At 35.8% G+C, this 20,443-nt stretch overlaps 1 protein-coding gene across 4 annotated transcripts in view; it reads left to right on the top strand.

Annotated features, from left to right (window-relative positions):
• The window catches only part of ATP9B (ATPase phospholipid transporting 9B (putative)), a 164,771-nt gene that overhangs the window by 24,504 nt on the left and 119,824 nt on the right, over nucleotides 1-20,443 (top strand). For all 4 annotated transcript variants that reach the window (XM_084508982.1, XM_084508980.1, XM_084508979.1 and 1 more), the window contains 4 exons: nucleotides 1,345-1,495; nucleotides 4,185-4,298; nucleotides 8,159-8,267; nucleotides 18,820-18,878. In XM_084508982.1, the coding sequence (XP_084365108.1) occupies nucleotides 1,345-1,495; nucleotides 4,185-4,298; nucleotides 8,159-8,267; nucleotides 18,820-18,878 (433 nt within the window). The remainder of the gene's footprint in view (nucleotides 1-1,344; nucleotides 1,496-4,184; nucleotides 4,299-8,158; nucleotides 8,268-18,819; nucleotides 18,879-20,443) is intronic.

Below are 20,443 nucleotides of genomic sequence, written 5' to 3'. Positions count from 1 at the left end.
CAGGTGCAGGACATGGCACTTGCTCTTGTTAAACTTCATGAGGTTGGTGATCGCCCAGCTCTACAATCTGTCCGGACCTCTCTGCAAGGCCTTTCCACCCTCGACAGAGTCAACAAGTCCTCCAAGTTTTGTGTCTTCAGCAAATTTTCTCAAAGCACCTTCTAGTCCTATATCCAAATCATTTATTAAAACATTGAAGAGGACTGGCCCTAAAATGGGGCCTTGGGGCACCCCACTGGTGATTGACCATCAGCCTGATATGGCCCTATTTACCACAAGCCTTTGAGCCCTGCCCATCAGCCGCTTGCTCACCCATTGTATGATGTTTTTTTTTGTCTAGCTGTATACTAGACATTTTGTCCAGTAGGATCCTATGGGAAACTGTGTCAAAAGCTTTACTGAAATCCAAAAAGATCACATCAGCTGTTTTCCCTTGATCGACTGGATGGGTGATCTTATCATAAAAGGAAATCAAGTTAGTCAAACAGACCTACCCCTCGTGAACCCATGCTGACTGGGACCAATGACTGCATTGTTTCCCAGGTGTGTTAAATAACTTCCTAGATAATCTCCATAATTTTAGCAGGCACTGACGTGAGACTGGCAGGCCTGTAGTTGCCAGAGTCATCTTTCTTACCCTTCTTGAAAATTGGTACAGCATTTGCCAGCTTCCAGTCAACTGGGACCTCTCCAGATTCCCAAGACCATTGAAAAATAATTGAGAGAGGTCCCATGATAACAACAGCCAGCTCTCTAAGCACCCTGGGATGAATCCTATCTGGACTCATGGACTTGTATGGATCCATATATATTATTATATTACATACATTATATATTACATTACATTATTACTACATTATTACATATTTATTACGACGTTATTACATATTATACATTATTACACATTATGTTACATTATATTGCAATATATTATGCATTATATAATATATATTATATATACATTATTATATATAATATAAAATGTGTAAACAAATATATTTACATAACATTCATAAAATGGTACAATGGCTTGGGTTGGAAGGGACCTTAAAGGTTCCATCTCCCCTGACAAGGGCAAGGACACCTTACATTAGACCAGGTTGCTCAACTATATATTAGATAAATATTGTTTATGTGTTTTTATAGATGTATATTTGTGTGTGTGTCTGAGTTAAGAGTTCTGTGTAATTAACCTAAATATTAGAAGTCAACATCATGCTTACTAATTTAGATACAGTGAAAAAAAACACCTATTTTTCTTAGCTTCAGGATTCCATGTTTGAAATTGATTATCATATACAGTAAATTTTTATTTTGAAAGTAAACAATTATTTTTCTTTTCAGTTGTTCTGATTGGCTTATAAACATTTGCCGAAGAAAGAAAGAGCTGAAGGCTCGCACAGTGTGGCTTGGGTGTCCTGAAAAATGTGAAGAAAAATACCCAAAAAATGCCATTAAAAATCAAAAATACAACGTCTTTACCTTTATACCTGGGGTAAGGTTACTAATTTTTTTATGGTATTGGGCTGACTGTATGCTCCGTACTGCTTTCTTTATTTGGCAATTCTGTGAAAAGATCATTTATTTGCCCAGATTCTTTTTTTTTTTTTTTTTTTTTCCTACCATTATCTCAGTGTCTTTAATTGCAATTGACAGTAAGAGCAAAGCTGCTTTTTTCTTAATTGTATTTTCAAAGGGGTATTTACTAGAGAAGTGCAATTTGTATGACTTGGAACAGTGGGATTTCAGTGAAGCTTTACAAATTTGAGGTTCATTTCCTTGCATTTTTATGTTCATCATTAGAAATTTGTAACCCTCTGTTTGAAACAGTCAATTCTACACTATCAGTTGTGAAAATGCCACAAAATACTGATTATAGTTGAGAAACGGTTGAAAATCAATGGTGCTAATATAGATATTTCTGCATGCTCACTGCCATTGAAAGCACAATAAATGATGCATTCTGAAATATGAACTCCTCATAAGGAAAAATCTCTGGTTTATATGGAAATAAGTAAGGCTTATCTTTGTAGAGTAGTACTTTTCAGAGTTGTAATTCTTCTTGCAGTTTTAAAAAATAATGAAGTCTTTTTGGTTTTGAATGATAATACTTTTGTTGTGGAGTAGATGCAGGTTTTTTTCTTTCTTTTGGCTTTACAGTTTTGTCAGTTTCAAATTTTCCAATTTGAAAAAAAAAAATCAGATTTGAGGTTGTCTAGGTAGTCTTTTAGCTGAACAGTAGTGATATAACACTTGTAAGACACTGGCAAAGTTAAGGTGCTGCTGCTTTGCCAAAAAGACATGTTGAGATTAACTTTTCTGAGTTTTTTTCCTAGGGCTTAGTTTTTTGCATAATTAATGACATTGCACTGATGAAAGCAATAAATATCTGTCAAGTAGCTTTGATTTTCATGCAGAATCGTTGCAATGTCAACTGAATTGTAAACTTAAAAGATGGAGATACTATTTAAAAGTGGTTTTGATCTGTTTTGAAACTTTTGCCTTTGAAGCAATTTATTACTCACTGTGCAGTTACAATTCTAGAATAATATTGCAAGTTCAGTAGGCACTTCTAGTAGGTAGCCACTCCCTAGTAGCTAGAGGTGTTGTGTTATACTAGATGTCAGCATCTGTCATTTTTTTGGAATATGGAACAATTTATTCTATGGTGAACTTGAACTTTGTCTTCAATTAGAACTTGAACAATTATCTTGGAGTTTAGACCAAACTTTTATTTATTAATAGACACATCCTCTGTATCAATATTTATTACAAATGATTCTTCTGAGAAATTTAGTGCTAAGTCATTTTTCCAGATTATTTCATGTCCATGTTATTATTAATATTGCATAGTTTAAACTTTCTAAAAACTTAGTAAACTGTCATTGCTTTTGTTAAAAAAAAAAAAAAAAAAAAAGTTGGTCTTGTTATGGAAACTGAAGAACACTACCTTATTCTGAGATTCCATCTGATAGCCTTTTGGAAGGAGAACAATACCTACCCACTCTCCCTGGATCATTTCTGTAGTTATTTTGTCTTCCTAAGCAACATTTATTCTTGAAGACTGAGTAGTTTCATTATTTTTAAGAACTGTGGGAAGTGGTAATTTTGAAGGAATGTGTCTCAACTGATGGTAACCTTGGCCCCTTTGAAAATTGAGAATCTTCATAGAGAAACAGATGAGTTGTAGATCTTGTTGCTTGTACAAGAGTAGAAACTTCAGTGGCTACGTGGTAGAGGGAGTGTGCTGAGGGAATGTGGTGAATGAAAGTAATTAGGAATTGATGTGTACTGTTTTCTCTATGTGCTGCAGATTGGGTTGAAGTTTTAGGGTATTCTCACGCTGATGAAAATCAATATCATGTATCTTACTCAGTTTTCATACTCTGGGGAGTTTTAAATGACAAAGTCTAAAATAATATAATACTTTTGAAAATGGTTTCTGTTCATTTGATGCCAATGATTTATTTATTTATTTATTTTTGTTTAAGGCTGAGCTGTAAATATTTTAAGAAAGAAAGCATCTTAAGACAGATAATGCAGAATTTAAGTATTGGTACTTAACTGCCTACTTAAATGCTGTATTTTTAGAAAAAAAGGTTTAGCAGTTAAAAATGGAAACTTTAAGCAATGAAAGTTCAGATACTCAGTCTTCTGTGATTTTATTGGCACTTTAAGAAAAAAAAATCAAACAACTCACTTGGTTTCATAAACAAAGGTTAACTATTGTGAATATTAAATTATTACAAGATGCTTCTACAAATATCTGAATTCCATTTTCTGTTGAAATTCCATAGTGAATCTTTGCCCTGTGATCTTATATATATAGTTTATAATATTATTAAAGACTGATGAGTTTACATAGTTCAGTTTTCAAAATGTCAAAAATTCAGCAACTTGCTTTTCCAGATTGAAAAGAGGCATTCATATCAAAGGAATTTTCTCAACAAAAATAGCATTATAACGTTAAAATCATCATAATAATATATATAGTATTGGGGATATTATGCTGTACTATACAGTACAATATACTGTACAGTATGCTGTACTGGACAGCACGGTTATAGTACTGTGTGTTTTAGTATGCTATAGGTTTTGTATCTACTGTCACAAGAAAGTGAATTTTATGTATACTATACGCATAAATATTAAGGAATTTATCTATTTTGTGTTTCTCATTTTAGGTTTTATATGAACAGTTCAAGTTTTTCTTGAATCTCTATTTTCTCGTCGTGTCCTGCTCACAGTTTGTACCAGCATTGAAAATAGGCTACCTGTATACGTACTGGGCTCCTCTGGTAAACAGAAAAATGCTATTAACTAGAGGGTTTTTTAAACTTCAGCTGAAGAGTTCATGTACCTATTTCATAGATTTCCATCTGGTGATGAAATCTGGTAATGATGAAAATCTATGAAAATCACTGATGAAATATGTAACAGAAGTAAAATACGTAATTGAAAGTACAGTATTACAGCAGATATTGCAAAAGGTGTTGTTTGTTAACCCTTTTTTATTAAGTGGGTAGTCTGAATCATGAGTAATGTTCCTTTATAGCAGCTGGTCACTTGAGAGATTGAAAAGAAGAAAACAAAAACCAACAAACAAACAAACAAAAACTTTAGCAGGTAGAGAACGTTATTGGCAGTATTCAACACTTTTGTGTTGTTTGTGTGTTTTTTTTTTTTTTTTTTTTTTTTTTTTTTCTGTTTTTGTTCACTTTTATGTCTTAAGGCTGGGTCAGAATTGAAAGTGTACATCTTTGCATTCTTTTGGTATTGGTTTTGATCCTGTACTCTTTTCACAAAAAATGCATAAATATTAAAAAATAAAAGATAAAAAAATCAAGCTGTGAGTAAAGCAGGAGGAAAAGGTATTTTGAAGATAAGTTATGCATTAAACATGCTTTTCCTGCCTGATTGCATTGCCAGTTGCACTGATTTCCTTTCAATATGTCTGTTGTTGAACATTCTGCAGTAAGTTCTTCAGGAACTGTTCAAATAGTTGCTTCTGACTTACAATTTTCAAACCTCAGGAAAAACTATCCTTTGAAGAAGAGGCTCTTATGGTAGTCTGCCAGCTATATTCTGGTGATTTTGAATTCATGTATTATTTTAACTGAATCATTACCTTTATTTTTTTGGTTTCCCATCCCCATCGCCCCAGGTGTAAAAGCAGAACAGGAATACCTTATTTTCTAAATTTATTTTTAAAATTGTATTTTTCACAATGTGTTTATTGCAAGAGGTGTTCAAGAGGAGTAGTGACATGCTGACTGCTTGAGTAAAGGTTGTTCTTCAGTCCTTCTAGTAAATATTCTGGATTAATTTAATTGCTGAGAAAAGACCTTTTAAGTACTGATAAATGAAGAGGCAGTCCTGGAGATTCTTCACACCTCCATGTCCAGACAATTTTTGCTGCAACAAAAAACACTTCCAAGACAGAAAAAATGTTCAACTGTGGGAGTTCTAAAATGAATATTTACAAACGTCTTTGTTACTGACCCAGTAACAAAAGACAAAAGTTAACCTTGTCTGGAATTTGGTCTTGAAATTGTGAAGTGCTGTAGGTTAATGTGGTAGTAAGGAGAAAAAAAAATAATCAGCCCATCTTGGCATATCAGCCCATTTTATCTCTGTCAAAAAAAAAATAATAATACTATATAACACAGAATATGTTTTGTATATACATGTGGGTCTTCTTCAAGGATATTTTGAATAACGTTTCCAGTTTTTACATCTTGCACAAACTCAGATCTTGACGCTGGTGCTTAGTTTTTGGAAAACTCAGTTGTTTCTACTTGAGTAGCTGACTTCCAGGTAAACAAGATTAACTTTATGTTTAGTAAGGCTCAGTATTTATGATGAAAATATAAAACATTTATGTCAGACCTCCTCCTGGAAGAGCATGTAAATTGTTGGGAAATGTTCATCAAGAACAAGAGGAGTAGCTATAACTTAGTTTTGGCTCGTGTTTTCTCTCGAGAGTTTAAAATAATAAAAATTATTCAGCACAATACTTAAAACCACAAAATAGAAGCTGACTGTCTTCTAAAAGGTGGGTGTTTTTTGTCACTCTGCCTGTTCCCCTCCCCTTTCTTCACTTTGCACTTAGATCAAGCACCAGAGTTCTTCAAACAACGCTTTATTTTACTCATTTGCTGTCATTTGCATAGTAGAGAATAGAATTCTTCTTTTAAGTCCAACATCCAAGGATGTAAGGGACACAAATTTGATTGGAAGCTGTATGCTAAAGATGTTTAAGCACCTATAAAGAAAGACAACAATTCTCCCCTTTCGAAGAATGTCCAGTTTCTTTGGGTAAATGAGGAAAAAGGGATGTGTTAAATACTTCCTTTATAATCATGGTCATTTGTATGGAGCTACCAGCAGGTGACTTGCAGGAGAAATTCTTGAAAATAACACCTCACGTTCCGTGCTTTCATTACTGCCTAGTGAATATGATATGTGCTAGTGGCAAATATTGGAAAGCATTTCAGGAGTGCCTTTCTTATGCTACTAAAATATTTCTGTTGTCAAAGCTCATGGAGATAATACAAAATGCTGCCATAAGAGGGGGAAAAACCCTACTGCTTTAAAGCGTAGAGATGGTGTTTAGGGGCACTAGCAAATGGCCGTTCAAAATAGCAATGATTTAAGGTGTCTGGAGAAAACGAAGATAAAGAATTTTGTAAAAATTAAAGAAAACTTTTATTCCAAGTAAAGCAGCATGTCAATCCTATCAGATCCTCAGACACTTTTCAGAATATAGTTGACTGATTTTATAAAGTACTTTCATATTTTTGAGTGTTGGAAATGGAGTTCTAAGGTAGAACTGAAGGTTCTAAGGTCTGAACCTTCTGGTATCTCAAAGGGCTAAATTAAGATCTGAAACTTGGGTTTAAGTAATAGTAGCGTGTATTAGGGGATTTGGTGTGAGGAGTGAGCAGGAATGCGTTTTTGGCAGTTTATTGTTCTATCTGATTCTAATTTAATTGATGTAGCTAGTGTAAACATGAACAAACAAGAAGTATATTAACTATAAGCTTGCAACAGATTAAACCTTAGAATTCAGGGCTGGAAATGCAAAATGCCCTTGCTATTGAAAAGAAAAATTGTAGTCAAGACTGTTCTAAAAAAGCTCCACATCTTGACTTCTTTCTACTGAGAAAGTAGGGGAAGTCTGGCAAACACTGTTGGAATTTTGCAAGAAAGTAGTCTAATGTCTTATATTTTCTGGCATAGAAGGAAAATACTGATGTGTTTCAGAGTCCAAATGGATAATCTAAAGCCTTATCTGTTGGAGGATTTGTGAATAATTTTTTTTAGTGTTCTTGTATGACAGTAATAAGCTCCCTTTTCTGTCGTAAAATGTTACTTCTCTTTCACTGATGGAGAAAGACTAAGTACTTGATTTCAAGTAGCCAGAAACCATAACTGAGAAGAATTAGAAAGAGAGAGGGGAAACTCCTGCAACTATATCCCTGAACTGTTCTGTTCTGTATTCCTTTTGGCGAGCATATTCTTTGTGTTGCCAGAAACTTAATTATATGTGGGACTCTCAGCACTTCCAGTATAAGCTGCAGTGGCACTGTCCTGTGAAAACTGAAGCCAAAACATTTAGATACTTAATTTTTCAGAACAGAACCTTTTTTTTTTTTTCTTTGTCAATATTTGTAGTGTGAGGGTAAATAAATGTAAGATGGCAAAATTAATTAAACTAAGCATCTGTTACCTTTTCATTTCTCTCTGTTAGGCAAAAGGCAGCGAACTTACCAGTATTTGAACTGGAGACTTCTTAAATGTTTGTTGTAAAGACACAGATTTTTTAGAAGATGGGGAAATCAGCTTTAAAAACTGTAAAGCTGTCTTTTACTTATTTGAGGCATTTAATTTTTTTTTAATTTCAGTTTATATCTAAATTAGACATAATTTGAATATCTACATTTTCAAATTATACATATACAGTATACAAGTGTGATTTTCCTTCTTGGACTAAAAATTTAACAGATTGAAGAAAGCACTTGAAAAAGAAAAAATCGAAATGAACGAAAAAGTAAATATTCTAAGTTCAGGTTCTTACTTTGTATAGTGTTCCTGCTTGTGTAATTCTGTTCTAGCATTTTGACAATTCTGAGTTGCATCATTGTATCTTTAACAGGGATTTGTTTTGACAGTCACAGTGGTACGGGAAGCTGTTGATGAGTATCGTCGTTACAAGAGAGACAAGGAAATGAACTCACAGTTGTATAGCAAGCTGACAGTACGAGGTTAGTAAAACCATTTGTATAAATCCTTAAATATTTAACCTTTTTGTCATACACATAGAATTTCAGTTCAAACAACTATCTAATACTTCAAACTGCACTTTGGAGAATGAAAATGATACAGGATGTATGCTTGATTTCACTTAGATAATGAAACTTAAATTTGATCTGTTTAAGAAATATTGTAAATCTTTGGCTTGTAAAGGAAATGTATATTACTGTATATATCTTTGAAATATACTACTATTTTGCACTATTACTTCAGTGTGCTGTACTCTGAAATTGATTTGAACAGTAAATCGGCAGCACTGTCAGTTGTATATCAAATGCATATATGAAATAAGAAATCGGTAACTAAGAAATACAATCTAATAACATTTCTGAGTCTTTCAATCTTAGTAGATATATTTGTACATAAGAACAGGTTGATGTATTGAGAGTCAGATAAGTATTAAAAATACTGTTTTTAATTTTTGCATATAATTTGAAATCATGTGATTGCATAATAGGAACAGAATGTTTTAACATCTGTGTGGTATTCCCCAGGGCTCAGTATTGGGGCCAGTTTTGTTTAATATTTTTATCAATGACATTGATAAGGGGATCAAGTGTACCACCTCTTTACTGGTGTCTGGGATTGCAGCACCTTGCCTTTGGGCTTGTTGAACCTCATTCAGTTAACATGGGGATACTTCTTAAGCTTGTCCAGGTCACTTTGGATGACATCGCTTCCTTCTGTTGTATCAGCTGCTCCACTCAGCTTGGTGTCATCTGTAACATTCCCGGGGGTGCACTTAATCCCACTGTCTCTGTCATTGATAAATATATTAAACAGTACTGGTCTCAAGACAGACCCCTGAAAGACTCCACCCGTCACTGTACATAGAGCCATTGACTGCAGCTTTCTGGCTGCATCCATCTAGCTAATTCCTTATCCACCAAATAGTCCACCCTTCAAATCTGTCTCTCTCCAATTTGGAGTTGAGGATGTCATGGGGGACCATGTCAAAGGCTTTGCAGAAGTTTGAATAGATGATATTGGTCAGTCTTCCCTTGTTGATTGATGCAGTCACTCCATCATAGAAGGCCACCAGTTTTCTCAGGCACAATTTATCCTTGATAAAGTATTGTTAGCTAACTTGGATCACCTCCTTGTCTTGAACGTGCCTTAACATTGCTTCCAGGAGGATCTGTTCCACAATATTCCCTGTCACAGAGGTGAGGCTCACTGGTCTGTAGTTCCCTGGATCTTCCTTTCTACCCTTCTTAAAAATGGGAATGATGCTTCCCTTTATCCAGTCACCAGTGACTTCATCTGACTGCCATGGCTTTTCAAAAATGATGGAGAGAGGCTGGGCAACTCCATCAGCCAGTTCCCTCAGGACCCTGTGATGCATGTAATCAAGCCCCATAGACTTGCGTATGTTCAGTTTCATCAGGTGGTTTCAAACCTGCTCTGTGCTTATAGGGGGAGGGACACTTCCCCTAGCCCTCACCTACACTTTCAGAGACTTGAGAGACATGGGAAGCCTGATTGGCAGTGAAAACCGAGGCAAAGAAGTTGTTGAGTACCTCAGCCTCCTCCATGTCTGTTGTTACCAGCTCTCCCTTCTTGTTTATCAAAAGGGTTACACTCTCCTTGGCTGTCTTTTCTGAACAATGTACCTACAGAATCCCATCTTATTATTTTTTGAATCCCTTGCCAAGTTCTGTTCCATCTGTGCTGTGGCTTTTCTGATAACATATCCAGATGTGTAGGGATGGGATCTCCTCTGTACTCTTCCCAGGCCATATATCCCTGCTTCCACTGCCTGTGCATGTACCTTCTTATACCTGTTTGTCCAGCAGCTCCTTACACAACCATCTTGGTTTCCTTCTTTCCCTGCTTCATTTCTTGCACATGGGGATGGAGAGTTCCTGCAGTCTAAGAACAGCGTCCTTAAAGAGTTGCTGGTTCTGATGAGTTCCTCTGTTCCCTAAGGACAGCATTCCAGGGGATCTCATCCACTAGTCCTTTAAATAGCTGGAATTTCACTCTTCAGAAGTTTTGGGGTCCTGTTTTTGCTTTTTGCCAGGCCTGTATATCTTGAGGTCACCAACTCAACCAGGGCATGGTCCCTGCATCCCAGATTGCTTCCAGTCTTAACCTCTTTAATGAGTTCATCTGCACAGTTGGGCACCAGGCCCAGTAACACTTCTCCTCTGGTTGGTTTATCTAATGGTTGGACCAGGAATTTACACTGATACACACCACAAGTCTCCTGGATTGCTTACAGCCTGCTGTGTTGCTTTCCCTGCAGATATCTGGTTGATTGAAATCAGGATGAGAGACTGTGAGCACGATGCTTGTTGTAGCTGAAGCAGGAAGGCCTTATTAACATGATCCCCTTGATCAGATGGTCTGCAGTAAACCCCAACTTAGGTGTCCTTTATTGGTTCGGTCCTTAATTTTTATCTGCAAGCTCTCAACCTGTTCTTTGCAATCTATCCATTTCTTAAAACAGAGGGCAACATCACCCCCCCGCCCCTTCTCAGCCCATCTCTTTTGAAAAGCTTGTAGCCCTTAATTGCAGTGTGATTCCAGTTGTGTGATTTGCCCCACAACCCATTGATAGCAATTAGATCATAGTTTTCTAATTGCACTGTGGTTTCCAACTCCTCCTGCTTGTTTCCCATGCTGTGTGTGTCAGTGTAAAGGCACTTCAGCTGGGCTATTGGCTGCATCACCTTTTTAGAGGAGCCCATCTTAATTTGGGACAGGTATTTCACACATATTTCCCTATTGCTTACTGAAGTGTTGGTGTTTGTTCTTCTCTGCCACCCAGAAGTACATCCCTCTCCCTTGCTGAATCTAGTTTAAAGCTCTGCTAAACAGAGTATTAATTACAAAGTAGGATAGTGAGAAATAAAACCCACCTTCCTCACACACTCTTTCTTCCCAGGCTCTACTTCACTCCTGGTTCTTCTTCCTACTCCCAGTGCAGGAGGATGAGGAATGGGGGTTGCAATCAGACCATAACACTTTCTTTGTTGCTCCTTCCTCTACACGCTCTTCCCCTGCTCCAGCGTGAGGTCCCTCCCATGAGATACAATCCTTCACGAACTGTTCCAGTGTGAACTTCCAGCGGTCTGCAGTTCAAGAACAGCTCCACCATGGACCCTTTCCATGGGCTGTAGTCTTGCAGGAACAGACTGCTCCAGCGTGGGTCTCCTGCAGGCCGCAGTTCCCATCGGACAGCCTGCTCCACAGTGGGCTCTTCTCCATGGGCTGCAGCTTCCTTTACATCATACTGATCCGTGCTGTCACATCCTCCACAGGCTGCAGTGTGAATATCTGTGCTGGGGTGGCCCTCCATGGGCTGCAAGTCGACAGATTGGTCCACCACAGTCATCTTGACAGGATACAGGAGAATCTGCTCCAATATCTGGAGCACCTACTCCTTCACAGATCTTTGTGTCTGCAGAGTTTTCTCTCACAGTTTTCTGACTTCTCTTGCACAGAGCTGCAGTGCAGCATTTTTTATTCTTTCTTAGTTATGTTATCATAGAAGTACAACCAGCATTGCTCACAGGCTCAGCTTTGGCCAGCAGCAGGTCTGTTTAGGAGCCAGATGGAACTTGCTGTGCCTGACATGAAGCAGCCCCTGGTCTTTTCTGACAGAGACCACCCTGAGAGCCCACTTCTGCTACCAAAACCTTGCCATGTAAACCCAATATACCATTTTAAAAAGTAATTGGAAGGTGAGTAAATGGTGAGTAGTCATATTAGTGATGATATCACCTAGCAGCTGTGAGGAATAGGAAACAGTATGGAAACTTGCATTGCTATGTGGGATTTGCATATAGCAGGGAGCAATGTAGCAACTATTGTTCTTCCCTTCCTTGACAGCCTGAAATAGCTTTATCAACATTTAGACATACCACTGTGGGAAAATTGCAAGTGGGATAGCTATCATTTGTTTAACAGAAGCGGTTGCATTGCTGGCCTCCAGATCTTTGTAGTCTTTAACACAATCTTTAAAGAAATAGACTCTTACAGCTCTTCTTTCAAAGGTGTAATTTAACCTGCTATTTGGTTTTATTTTTTTTAGATTTGTTACATGTGACACTGAACACCTTTGAAATAGATACTACATCCTGCCGTATTCAGCAGTAGTGTTAGTGATCTGAAATTCTTAGTTCTGGAAGCAAGTCTATAGTTTAGTGTTATCACTGTGATGCAAATGTCAAGACTGAAATTTGCAGTGTTAAGAGCTAACTTTGGTGCCTTTTATGTCTGTCATTTCACTTTCCTCTCTTGCCTTCTAAACAAGTAGGAGGAATTCTCAGCATTTTTTCAAATATTATGGATACTGGAAGTTCTGGTAAATTGCTAGGCATTTAAATGGCGCTTAAATAGCTGTTTTGGAATCTTGATTTCCTCTTTCCCAGTGCATGTAATATTTTGTTAAATATGTGTATTTAAGAAACTTCACTTTGTAACTTCTCCTAGAAATAAGTCATCAGATTAAAACCCCATTTGATTACCTTGACACTGTTCTTTTCTAGGCATGGAATATAAATTTTCAAATTGTGTAAGATAGTATGTAGCAATTATTTCAGGAACTTACATGCAGAGTAGTAATGTGTTCAAAACAGAAGCTTTAAAAATGCCTTTTTTAGTAAGAAAAGGATAGTCAAGTTTTACCTACAAATATGTATGTTTATTTCAGCTTTCCAATTTTGATGTCAGTGTCATCACAGAATCGTAGAATGGCATGGGTTGAAAAGGACCTTAAAGATCATCTAGTTTCAACCCCTCTGCAGGGTTGCCAACCACTAGAGCGAGCTGCCCAGAGCCGCATCCAGCCTGGCCTTGAATGCCTCCAGGGATGGAGCATCCACAACCTCTATGGGCAGCCTGTGCCAGTGCCTCACCACCCTCTGAGTGATAAGCCTCCTCCTAATATCTAATCTAAATCTCCCCTGTCTTAGTTTAAAACCATTTCCCTTGTCCTGTCACTATCAACACATATAAACAGGCGTTTCCCCTCCTGTTTGTACTCTCCCTTCAAGTACTGGAAGGCTGCAATGAGGTCTCCCCAGAGCCTTCTCTTCTCCAAGCTAAACAAGCCCAGTTCCCTCAGCCTTTCTTCATAGGACAGGTGCTCCAGTCCTCTGATCATCTTATCATCCTAGTGGCCTTCCTCTGGACCCATTCCAAGAGCTTCACATCCTTCTTGTGCATGATTTCATACTTGGTTTATGTTCTGTTTGTTGTTTTGTTTTTGTTTGTTTGTTCATTTTTTTAAGACACTGATCTTTACAGAAGTAAAGATTCAAGACCTTTGCTTACAATTAACTCTGAAGCATACATTGGCTCTGGTATGATTGCTGAGCTAACAATATTTTGAGGTACAGCCACTTTTAATAAGGAAAACGTTGTTACAGTCCCCACTCAAAATTAAGCTTTACTGAAAAAGGCAACAACAAAAATAATAGATATTTCTTCACACCTCTTTCATAATATAGGATTCATTTATCATAAAACATTGTGAAACTGAAAGGTATTATTTTGAGGCAAAAAGTTGAATTGCCAGCTACAATAAAAGTAAACCAAGATCTTTACAGATGTTGAGGATTTAGATACTTCTCTGAGCAAATTAAACTACACCTCTGCAAACTACTTTTATAAGTAACTTTCAATATAATCTGCCAAATTTTTTAAAATCAGCAGTACTCTTCAAGTGGAAAAAATCAGTTGGGTTTGCTATATTAAGCTATAGGTTAATGGTTTGGAGAAAGAAGGCTTTGTTACTTGTGAATGAACAAACTTGATACTGATTTAATTAAAAGCCTGAAAATCAATGCCACTGTTAAGAGTTACTTTTCAGAGTGGAACTGCACTTCATATTTCTGTAACATCTTTTTTTTCCCCTAGTGATTTTATGACTTGTGTAGGTTTTACAGCCTTTTTTTTGAAACAAGTACTTTTACATTTCAAAGATGGAGAAATTGACATAGAGAGGTTAAGCAGGTTGCCTTTGCTCAAATGGGGAAGTAGGAAAACTAAAAGTTAGCAATGTTCAGTGTTACCCTTTGTTTAATTGTGCTATTCTCATTTTTATCTTCCATGATCACTTCTAGTTAGATGTTTGCCATAGGGAAATATATTTGTAGCAAGGTAAGCTACTGTTACTTGAACTGTGGTTAATTATTTGTATAAAGGTAGTAAATGCAGGCTGATTTGTAAGTTAAAATCTTCTTATACTACATTGTAGTAGATTAAAATAAGGAGTTCTTTGACTACCTATTGGTGTTGCCTTTCTGTGGAGTTATTTTTGGCCTGAGGTACTCCCCAGACACCTAAAATACACAAATGACCTGCATATTCTGGAGATATTCAAGGCTCGTCTGGACACCTACTTGGGCAACCTGCTCTAGGGAACCTGGTTTGGCAGGTTGATGATCTCTTGAGGTCCCTTCCAACCCCTACAATTCTGTGGTTGTGATATTGCTAAGTGTAAGAAGTACCAGCTTTTTAAGTTGTTGGATTCACACTGGTAACTCTTGAAGTCTTAGAATTTCTTTTTAGTAAGATAAGATCTCGAATTGGTATTTGTGTTAACAGTGAGTTAACAGTGAGTTAACTTTTTATTTTATAATAGCCATTCTAAACAGAAAATCAAGTGAGAATGGGACTTCGTTTTAAGTGTTGGTTAATTTAGGTAGCAACAGCCAGCTTAATGTCTACAGACTTACTCTGTTCCATAAAATAACTGATGTTAGGCAGTTTCCTTTTTCACATAACATGGCAAAATTCAGTTTTCAACCATTCCTTGCTGAATTTGTAGTATGTAAGCTTGTACGTAGAAGATGAGAAGCTGAGATTAATGAAATAATTCCATTTAGACTTCAAACATGAAATACTTAAGTCTTCGCTGCATCTTTAAAGGACATTTAAGAATGTAGTGAATTTAAAATTAAAAGCAAGAACTGTGTGAAATTGAGAAAATATCGATAACTGCTATACATAAGGAGAGAACAAAGTGTGAAAGCTAGTATGTTTCCTTTAAAATCTGATTGAGAAATCTGTTTTAAAGAGCTACAGTGACATGAGTAATTCGTTTTACTTTTGAACTTCTGTTTATGCCCTGTTCCTAAAATGCTACCTTGCTGAGTTTTTATCTCAATTGACCTTTTTTTAATTGCGAAATGGTCTCTTTCAAGAGGTCATTGTGTCCAGTGAGTTTTGAGTCATTTATACCTGTTATCTGCAACTTTAAAATCAGGCATTTGTCAGAATTTCTTGATAATTATTGTAATATTATTGCACTGCAATTAACTGAAATCTGTATTGAAATCTCTTATAATATTAGAATGTCAGCTGATCAAGAACAGGGCACCCTTGTGCTTTTTCAAAAGTTGCTGTAAAGAACAAACATTTCTGAGTCTAGAGACACAACATTATGTCTGTATTGCTTATAATGTTTCACTTTTCACATGACTTTGTTCCTGGTATTTAGATCATTTGGAACATAGATGCGTATTTATAAAGGATTGTATCATTTTAATATAGTTGATCAGAGAAGCTGTAAGCAGCAGCATTTCCACTGTAAAATCAGCATCATCACCTTTGACTAACCATAGCTTAATGGTGCCATTTTTTTTTTCAGTTCGCCATTATATTGTGCATACACTAATTATGCTGACTAATAGGTACCAGGTAAAAGTTTCATATGGTCTACATTTAACTGCTTTCATGAAGGAGTTTGATATTTACTGGTTAGAGACAAGCACTGTTGCCAGCTCCAAAAGCAGTACTTCAGACAGTGCTCAGGGTATGATATGTAAGTTTAGAATTTTGAAATTACTTCTAAAATCTCTCAGAAGATACTGTTCTTTGAGGAGCTTCTTTCATAAAGATGCTCATTAATAAAAAGAAACAGTCCTTTCTAATATACTATATACCTAGATTTTGTTTACTTAATTTCTTAAATTTTTGTGTGAAATACTTGTTATCACATATGAGTTATTAGTTTTTTCAAATCATTGTAATTCTCTTCAAAAGGCTTTATCTTGAGAGTATAATGAATTACTAGAGACACGTTTCAGTGTTCCAGTTCTGTGTAATTCTGTATGTTGCTTTAGGCGAAAGCCTTGCGCCTTGGTGGACTATAAAGTCTGGATGCGCAGCCTCTTCTGACAGCTTTGGACTTTATTGGTAATTACACAGATGGTGAAGAGTGCTTTGCTACTGAGCTGTTTTTAGTGAAAAAATAGTTTGCAAAAATAATTTATGTAGTGAGTAACATTGTGTTTTTCTTCCCTAAATGCGTCTTCACTAAGATGTAGTATTGCATTATTTTAATGTTCTCTGAAATGGTATCCAATGATTCTCATTTTTGCTAGTCTAAAGGAAAGTGTTATTTGCCAGCTTTTCAAAATCTTAAGCTATTTTTTTGAATTACTGCCACATTTTACCATTTAATTTTAGTGGAATGTGTCCTGTCACTCAGTTTCATTGTAGAGATAGTCATGGCTGCTTCCATATGTGTGGGAATAATGAGGCTATTCCAACAGAATGTATTAGATAATATAGAAGGTATTCTGTAGTGTTAGTCACCTAGAGAGCAGTCCGATAAGGAAACTTTTCTATTCATGATGTGAAATTTTCAGGATTACTAGACTGAGTACAAGCAAAGATGATGTATAGGTTCCTGTCGATATACTTGGCAGTAGGAGTCTTTGCTTTTTGTCTGCCTTACAGTGCCACAAATGAATATTCTACCCTGTCAGGAGAATTGTTAGTGTCTTTTGATCTTTACGGTACATGCTGTTATAACATGACTGGAAGTTTCAGTTGTTCAAGTTGATAAAATTGCTATTAGTTTCATTTGATTTAGTATTGCTGAATAGTTTTGGTCATACGTGACTGTAGGTGACACAGATTTGAGACTTAATATAGCTTAAATACATGGATTTTTGTGGCTGTTATTACCATAACCAGTTAATTGAGTTGGTTATCACAGATTAAGATTAAGATTATCATTTGTTTTAGTATATACTATTCACTTCTAGTCTAAACTTGTGAATTTGTAAAGAGAATTCACAGGCTTGTACAGTTAAGTCTAAATGTTGATTTCATATTAGACCACTCCTAGTGGCTGATCTTTAGTACAAGTTACTTTAGATTCCTTTAAAAAAAAAAAAAAAAAAAAGACAAGACAAAGACACTTACTTCATTCTCATTGTAGTTATCTTGAAACTCCTGTAGAGAGCTAATGCTTCTTGCTACATCTTTTTTGTACTCAGGTCTTCTACTCATCTCTTCACTGTCACAAATGTGTTATGATGGGGTTGGAAGTCAAAATGAAGATATGGTTGGTTATGTATTAAAAAGAGTGGGAGGCAAAGGTGTGTTTGGCACCTAAAAAATTGAACTGGTGTAAAAGACTATCAGTAATAAAGACCGGCTTTCAGAATTAACTATGCAGGCAGGCCAAAACAGTAGTTCTGATCTCCACTGACATTATTATATATTTCTGTATCTTCAAGTTGCTAGCATCCTGGAAAATTTATTAAGAAAATGGATTAATATTAATTTCTTAAATATTAATTTTAATAAATGTATGAAAGTGTATTAAGTCAATTAAAGGATCAAATTCATTGTTAACTAGATCAAATTAAACATAAAAAAGCTATTTTTTTGCATGAAATGTGACTTTAAAGTGCTGAAAATAATAAGATAAATTTTACTGCCTTTGACTAAATGCGCATATAAATGTGAGGAATTTTCTGAGATTGTGTTTAGCTGATCTCTTCATTAAGCATTACAATGAGGAGGTCTTCTAGATTTGGAAGTTACCTTAGTTTTTGTCATAGAACTTTGAGAAATGATAGAATGTGCATTAAAAATCTGCTATTAATAGTACTTCCTATTAAACTGCAAATTGTTTGCCGTACCTGCTATCCTTTTGTGGGCCATCTTTTCTAATTTATTTGGTCTGGTTTTGATTTTTTTTTTGTTTTTTAAGAACCTAGCCATGCTTTGATATAACTTACCTGATACCTGCTGCTTGGAAATAATATACTGTTTCTGCTGGAAAAAGAGAGAGATTTTGTATGGGCCTGTCTGTGTTTTAGCTTGTCAGGCTGTGTAGATATGTATGAGTTTATATCGTGAGTTAACAGGTCTGAATTGGCCACCTGTTGTATCTTGGAAGAGGATGTTGTTATATCATGACTTGTACTTTGTCTACAGGGTTTGTTTGTTGGTTGTATTTTTGTTATTGTTTTGTTGTGTTTTTCTTTTTTAACTCCAGGAAGCAACATTTTCTGGAGTTGTAGCAAGAACCTGGTACTACAAGTGAATAAATGAACGAATAAATAACTAGAGTTATTTATTCAAACAGATCAAATTTATTAATGTGTCCTTCAAACATCACTTTTGTATAACTTGTAACATTTTCTCAAAATAATAATGTCTTTAAGTATAACTTGCATTTATACTTTTGTGACTTTATTAATGCCTGCTTAAGTTGATTATGTGTTTTTGTGTTTTTTTTTCTTCAAGGTAAAGTGCAAGTTAAGAGTTCAGACATACAAGTTGGAGACCTCATCATAGTGGAAAAGGTTGATACTTTTAAAATATATTTTAGAGACTAAAGATTATTAACATGCTAATTATCTTCTGAAGAAAAGTATATTGAGGTACTTATCTGTGAAGTACTAAGTAAGTAATATTTTAGTTCAAGTCTTATTTGAGAAACTTAAAGGAAGTCTCTTTTTGGATTTAATTCTAAGTTTAATTGAATGTAGACGTTCATTTTATGAATTGTTATATGCTTGAATTTATCTAGTGAAGGGAATACAATTACTGAATGACATTCTCTGGCTTGTGCGGTGCTAGATACTCTAAGCTGTCTGACTGCCTCCTACTGTTTAAATCATGTTTTCTGATGTCTGAAGCCTTCCAGGTTAAATTTAATGTATTAAAAATGGGAGGGGGCTTTCAAGTTAGTTTTATTGCAAATGGTGAAGGAGAGCTGTGAACTCTTTTTTCACTCTGTATTAGTATTATAATAAAGTCAGTGATGCTTACTTCAGTTGGTTTGTTTTAGTAAGTGATCTGGAAAAAACTCATCTGTAACGAGACCTAAATTCAAGCTGTGTAATAAAGAACCTTATGGGCTAGGTTTCTAGTTCATCTTCCCTATCATGCTGTGCTGTCAAAGGCTTTTCAGCATACTATGACGCTGTTGTGACGTCCAACTTAACAAATTTTTCTTGTCAGACAAAATTTTTATGGAATTTCATTCTGGAAAGGCAACAGACTTCCTTGGTGCTAAGTGATTCCTGTTCTGCTTTGTAAAAAAGAACTAAGCCCTTGATCCTAAAAAATTACCTCAAGTTGAAGCTTATATCCTTGTATCCAGCCTTGTTTGAGATCTTTTATTGCAAGTTGCTGTTTGCAAGAAGAATAGCTAGTGGAACCTAGTCAGTGATTAGACTTTTCTAAACTTCTTCATGGGATTACAACTATTTAGTGGAATACTATTTAAAAAGGAAAAATCCTTCAATAGATCTGCCCTCCTGATTCATGTTATGCTTCCTTGTTTGTTAATACCTCTTCTTTTTCTCAAAGAATTTGGAGAACTCATGAATTGTTAGTGGATAGAGATTGTTTTCTTTTTATTTTCAGCAACATATGGGAAACCCCTCTTCTGTGTTTGGTATAACTTCTATTTCCTTGCTTTCATTTTTTTTCCTTCAGTTTAAAGAAAAATAACACACCCAAGTGTCATTGGTCTTGCTGCTCTTAAAAATAGATTTATTCATGTGTAGTTCATACTATTTCTTGCTTTTTTTTGGTCTGCTCTCTATACCTAATGTCTTGTAGGGACCTTCCAGGCAGCATATGTTAGCATGGACAAGATTAACATTACTGTGCCTGGCCTCTGTGTCTGTGTTTTATTACACCTTTTTTAGAGTTCAGATGGAGTCAGCTTGCAGCTGCTCAGTTGCACCTCTTCCAGAGCTTCTAGTGGACTGAGAATAAATATTTGCTTTGGTTTTGATAAAGAAGCTTTTTAGGGTCTTTATCTTTAAACCTGTAATTAATTGTTATACTACATAGGGAAGATTCTAGTGGCTGCATAAGTAATGTGCCTTCCCTGAAATTTACTGAGATCCATCCA

The sequence above is a fragment of the Aythya ferina genome (genome assembly GCF_964211825.1).
Source record: "Aythya ferina genome assembly, chromosome: 2".
Classification (NCBI taxonomy): domain Eukaryota; kingdom Metazoa; phylum Chordata; class Aves; order Anseriformes; family Anatidae; genus Aythya; species Aythya ferina.
The sequence above is the reverse complement of the archived record's forward strand: the minus strand, read 5'-3'. Positions and strand labels throughout refer to the sequence as shown.